At 40.4% G+C, this 6478-nt stretch overlaps 1 protein-coding gene across 4 annotated transcripts in view; it reads right to left on the bottom strand.

The window, feature by feature from the left end:
* Positions 1 to 390: 390 nt before the first annotated feature.
* Positions 391 to 6478, bottom strand: part of frs2a (fibroblast growth factor receptor substrate 2a) — a 77689-nt gene continuing 71601 nt past the window's right edge. For all 4 annotated transcript variants that reach the window (XM_078219755.1, XM_078219756.1, XM_078219757.1 and 1 more), the window contains 2 exons: positions 5124 to 5287; positions 391 to 2956 (listed from right to left, as the gene is read on the bottom strand). In XM_078219755.1, coding sequence (XP_078075881.1) covers positions 2000 to 2956; positions 5124 to 5287 — 1121 coding nt within the window. In that variant the 3' untranslated portion in view covers positions 391 to 1999. The remainder of the gene's footprint in view (positions 2957 to 5123; positions 5288 to 6478) is intronic.

Raw genomic sequence — 6478 nt, 5'->3', positions numbered from 1 at the left:
TGGACTGTGGGGCGAAACCGGAGCACAGAGTAAATCCACGCAGACACAGGGAGAACGTGCAGACTCCACACAGACAGTAACCCATGCCAGGAATTGAACCTGGGACCCTGGGCGCTGTGAGGCAGCAGTGCTAACCACTGTGCTATCTCGGGAGGTTAAGGCTGTTCCCCCTCTTTGTGCAGATGCTGCCAGAGCTGCTGAGCATATCCAGCAGTTTCTGTCTCTACCCCTGGCATGAGGTGTGGGCTTATTTATTTATTTTTCTCACATTACTCAGTCGTGCTCGCCCTCCAGCTGGCATCAGGCTCTGCCGTGTCGCCACCCACCACTTTTTGAGCACAAGCATCCCCTTTTAGAAATGAATGCTAACAATGTTGCCAGAGATTGTTGTTATTCAGCGAAAAAAGTTTATTAATCATACACTGCTAAGTACATTGCTCACTTCTCGTGAAGCAGCTTATTCCACAGTGAACTTCAAGAGCTGTTAAACGCCGAATCTCTGGGCAGCTGCCAAATACATAAACAATGATTTGTTTAAAAAATTTGGTTTTACTTCAAAAACTAGGACTCTTGTAAACCTGGTAACCGTAGCAATTGTAAATGTTTGTAAAATCATCATTCTCATGCTACAAAAAAAAGTATTATTATATTGGCACTTGACAACCTCAGGCACAAAACATATGGGCGTTCCTTAAAACCAGCAATTTTGGCAAACGTCAGTACCTGAAATGCAAACAATAAAACATGGCAACGTCTAACTAATGTTTGCTTGGAGGATATCCTATACTCGGTTATGACAGAGCAATGCAAGAAAAACATGGAATGTTTGCAACTCAAAACATCAAAAGGGGTAAAATATATATAAAAATTTTTACAACAAAATTAAGCAAGGATGTGCGCCACTTTGGAGCTTGTACTATTTTTTGTGTCCTATGTAAAAAATAATTTTAGATCTATTTTACTACCTTTATACAATAACTATATTTATGAAGGAAGAGAGACTATCACTTTATAACATGTTAGAAATTTTTTTACAGTATTGTACAATATAAAAATAGTCAAGAAATATTAGATGCAAGTTTCATCTTTTAGTGTATTTTATAGTCTAGGAATTGATAACTGTAGTGTCTTTTCTTTACAATTATTAAATGGCACTGTCTTACTGACTGAAGGTTGAATATGACCAGTTGCTAATCGTGTCAAAAGTTACAGCTAGAGAAAACTGCAATTTTGTTTTCAGAATGTGATTCCATTCAACAAATTAGACCTGGATGTAACTGGTAGAAGAAGTGAATTATTCCAAGCAAAAGGAACAACATTGACAGCAAAGTATTTTGAACATAAAGACTGTAAGGCACAAACATGATGTTTTTTAACATTCGCCAACAAATTCCTTTGAAATTAAGGGACGTGCTGCATTATATCCTCGGTAATGTTACACGATTGCCTGGTGAAAGTGATTAATGCACATTTATACTTGGATTTTGTTTAGCAATATCTCAGTACAAATACAAGCTGTATACCAGCATCAGTTAAGTCTAATGAAAAACACGCACGCACACCAATCACAGCAGAACTACAGAAATTAAATTTTGTTAGGTATGTAATTTGCCTGCAAAGAATACACATACCATAAAAATTCTGTAAGAATTGCTGGAGAAGCCAGCGTAAAAGTAGACTTGGATAACTGCATCAATGTCAATGTTTTGGGAAGCAGCATTTAATTCCATTTCAGTTAAATGGAATTAACACTGTCAAAGTGACCATGTTCTGAAACCTAAGTTTAAACTGCAGAATGATAAAGTGAAAAAGGGTGCTCTTATGGAGTTCCTGCTCTACATGAATTCCCTTTAAACTGGCATAGCATGTAAGGCTCAAAATACAATATTCCTATAACTTTTCCTTAATTCAGTCTTTAACATGTTAGATTTTAGAAGAGAGAACTCAGTCCCTGTCTATTTAACAAAGGTGCAACTGAACAAAATAGTGCTTCCTAGGCTCACATCGGCAGGTCAGTACTATTATGTCTTGTTTTTCTTGCTGTTCCATCATCTCTCGGCAGTGCTTTCTGTAAGTTGGACATAGCAGCAGTCTTTTCTATGTCTATCATAGCATATAATTCTGTTCGCCTGGTTGGAGTCTGTGGAAGTGGAGTAGTGGGTGTTTTTGGAGTCTGTGGGTTGTCTGAATCACTACCACCTTCCAAGTCAACTTGGATGTAGTTCAGCTGCCTATGTTCAAGACTCGGTCGTCTTATATCAAAATTAAAAACACTTGGGGAACAATCCAGTTGTCGTAAAAAATCAACCTTGTGGACGTTAGGCTGAACAGTTACATTCTCTGTGTTGACATAGTTGTGCATTTGATCAAGATTAGTGTGATAACCATTCTGAGAAGGCGTCTTTGGTCCCAAACTATCTTCTTCATCTCTGCTTAGTTTGCGTACTTCCCACACTGGAGGCAAAGAAGGCAAGTTTTCATAATTCAAGAGTGCAGTCCTCCTCTGAGCAGAATTGTTGATATTCTGAGCATCTGTACTGTTATTTGATGCTAGTCTACTCCGCCTGCCTCCTGAGGCATTGGGGATTGACAGACCATTAAGATTTTCATACACCAGTTTGTTAGTGGAGGGTGCTTCTTTGCGCTCATCACTGTCGTAACCAGTGTCCCAATCAGTACAATTAGTGCCACTACCAGCACTTGTCTGCTCACTTCCCAGGGCTTCTTGTCTCTCCTTTTCCATTAGCTGCATTTGCACAGGAGTTGGTCCCAGAACAAACTTAACCCCTTCGGGTTCAAAAACAACTTGGGGGTTTCTCTCTTCGACTGAACAGCAATGATCTCCTAGTTCTCTGTTGACATCACCATTTAAAGGTCGGAGTTCCAATGGTGGTGGCACAGTGGATCTGCTTTTCAGTTCTTCATGTACACCAGAGGTATTGACATACGTGTGGACCTGTGGATGGATGAAACATAAAGACATCATTGCTTAAAGAACCATCTAAGAGTGTATAGAAAAAAACCACATCAGCAGTGGAGCAATAATATCTTCAAATTCGCGAGTCATGGTTTTTCAAATATGGTGTCGATTTTGCAATAATGACAGTGAAACTAAGTGTTCACCATTCTTACAACTCTGAAAACTGACAGCTATTTCTGAAGTCTGCAGGTGAACGCAGAAATGCAGATGTTTCTGTCATTGATTTTACACTTCCCACAGGGTCTGCTGTTGAAGACCTAGACTACAATCAAGTAGAAATCACTGACCTGCAGAAACTTTTGCTCTTTGAAATTTAGTCCCTTGACAAGCGAGAAGTGACTGGATTACTAACCATGTACTAAGCTGATAATTACTGTTGAACAGCCTCACTGCTTTGTATTTATTGCATTTTGATGAAAAAAGTCACATTTTTAAAATAAAGGTTTCTTCATGATATATCAGCTTCTATGTTAGTCCCACATATTGTCCTAATCATTTATTTTGCTCTCGAGAAACAAACAACTTGGCGTCAAATTCAGACAGATTTCAGGAAAGGGGAAATCCTTGCCATAAAGATGGGTTGCTTTCTACAAGGTCACTGGTGAGTACTTTTGCTTAACCGCTGACAGCAAAATCTAGGTCTATATTTTCTCAGCAGAGTACAAGAGCATATCTATTTTCAGGAGCTTGCTACATTAGGATGCTCTGTCGGAGAGTCAGTGCAGATTGGTTGGGCTAAATGACCTCCTTCTGAACTGTAGGGATCTATGATTCAATGAATCTTTAACATCTGACTTTATCTCTTCAACACTGTTAGATAAAACCAATAAAAACAAAATGCTGGAAAATCTTGGAGTCCCGAATAGTACCCACCCACCACAATGCTCCTTCACGTGGCTGAATTTTTCTCTCATTGAACAATTAATTCCTCTAAAAGATGTGGCTATGGGTACCCGCATGAGCCCAAGTTATGTCTGTCTTTTTGTGGGGTATGTGAAACATTCCTTGTTCCAGTCCTACTCAGGCTGCCTTCCACAATTCTTTTTCCAGTACATTGATGGACACATTCTGTCTCGCTTCTTGCTCTTGTCTGGAACTGGAAAAATGGATCAATTTCCAGCCTTCTCTCATTGTCATGTGGTCCATCTCGGACACTTTTCTTCCCTTCCTTGACTCTTGCGACTATTTCTGGGGAAAGACTGTCTACTATTATTCATTACAAGCTGACCGACTCCCACAGCTACCTCAACAACACCACCTCTTACACTGTAAGGACTCCATTCCATTCTCCCAGATTCTCCATCTCCATTGCATCTGTTCTGATGACGCTAGCTTCCACAATGGCGCTTTCAACGCAAGTTCCTTTTTCCTCAACCGTACCACCCCGCCTCCCCACCATTGTGGTTGACATGGTCCTCAAACGCGTTTGATCTATTTCCTGCACTTCTGCTCTCACCTCTTCCCACTCCTCCCAGAAGTTGCCACACCACCAGCCTATGCAATCAAGGGATTATCTTTCGTCATTTCTGCCAACTCCAGCAAGATTCCCTCACCAAACACATCTTCCCTCCATGACACCCTGATCCACTCTCCTATCACTCCCAACCCATCACCCCCCCATCCCATTTAATTGCCAGAGGTAAACATCTGCTGCTCTACCTCAATCACTCCCCAAGGCCCCAAAAACTCCAGTCTCCTCTATATTAGGGGGACCAAACAGAGACTGGGTGACCGCTTAGCAGAAAACCTCTGCTCAGTCCACACGCCTGATCCCTTTGTAATTTAATTTCCTCCAGCCTCTAACCAATCCCTGATCTTCCCTTTTGCTACACCATTTTCAAAAGAGTAAAACCAATCACCAAACAGTGATAATACTCCTGTATCACTGATTTCTGCAATCTCAAAGGAGTGATATTAACTCTCTCTCTCCCCACAGATGCTGCCAGACCTGCTGAGTTTTTCCAGTACTTTATTTCAGATCTCTAGCAATGTTGTGCTTTCATTTTGGATCAAGCCAATGTTGGTTTTGCACGTGCAGTAATGCTGTGAAAAAAAAAGAATTCCTTTGCACCAAAAATAACAACCTTTTTTTTGCAATTTAACCACATAATTGTTCAGGGGTAAAATGTCACAAAGTTCTTACTTGTTCCTCTGAAACTATCAGAGGGTGTGTTGACTCTTCATCCACGGAGGGCAGACGTGCACTACCTACAGATGGATGTCGTGTTGAAGGATGAGAGGAGCCATCTCCAAATGATGGATACCGAGGATATCCATTTGGTAAACTTGGTTGCACAAAACCTGGAGCTGAAAGAAAAGACAAACAGAATTTGTAAACCCAGCCCAATTACATTTTTTTTTACAGGCTTGAAATTACAGTTTCAAGTGAACCCGGGAACAGTCATGATCTGTGGAACTTCTATATTTAAATGCTCTCTGCCACAACAAAACTTCCTCTGTAACTTCAGCTGAAGAGCCATGGAAATCCTATAAAAATGGAAAAATAATACTTTTCCAGGGTTGCTTCATTGAAATTAGAGCAGATAATTGGGAAACGCTTGTGGAAACTCACTGCCACTGTAACAGAAATCTGACTGGTAAAGTCTGGTTACAACAAATATTTGCATTTGAATCCCGATTCTCAACAGCTAATTAAAAAAAACAATGGCAAATGCTGTGTCTGAGAATCAAAATTACTAAGTATGTTGATTTTAGAAAGCTGCAAAAAGCAAACAATTTCTGTTTAGCGGTCATTTTATTTTGGATACCATGTGGTAGTATATCCTGATTGATATTAAAATATCTTTTTCCATCAGTGAAAAAAGAATTGCCACGATAATGTGTTACCCCCAATGTAGTAATCTTCTATGTGGCACCTTATCGAAAGCCCTTTGGAAATCCAAATACACATCTACTGGTTCTCCATTATCGCCCTACTGATTACTTGCTCAAAGAACTCATATTCTCACCAATGTATAATTAAAATTTAGTAGTTCAAATTGACACAGACTTTTCAGAGGGCTTATTCCTTCATGGTTTGCTGATTAGTAATCTATGTTTTGTCAATTGAACACTGCACCCAGTTGGGAGGTTGGAACAAAAAAGAGAGCTTGCCGTATGAGGAACGGTTGAGGACTTTGGGTCTGTATTCGTTGGAGTTTAGAAGGATGAGGGGGGATCTTATTGAAACTTACAGGATACCGTGAGGCCTGGATAGAGTGGACATGGAGAGGATGTTTCCACTAGTAGGAAAAACTAGAACCAGAGGGCACAACTTCAGGCTAAAGGGATGATCCTTTAAAACAGAGATGAGGAGGAATTTCTTCAGCCAGAGTGGTGAATCTGTGGAACTCTTTGCCGCAGAAGGATGGGGAGGCCAGGTCATTGAGTGTCTTTAAGACAGAGCTAGATAGGTTCCTGATTAATAAGGAGATCAGGGGTTAGAGGAAGAATGGGGATGAGAAAAATATCAGCCACAATTGAATGGCGGAGCAGACT

This window comes from Mustelus asterias, chromosome 9, assembly GCF_964213995.1.
Source record: "Mustelus asterias chromosome 9, sMusAst1.hap1.1, whole genome shotgun sequence".
NCBI classification, from domain to species: domain Eukaryota; kingdom Metazoa; phylum Chordata; class Chondrichthyes; order Carcharhiniformes; family Triakidae; genus Mustelus; species Mustelus asterias.
This window is presented reverse-complemented; position numbering and strand designations above follow the sequence as displayed.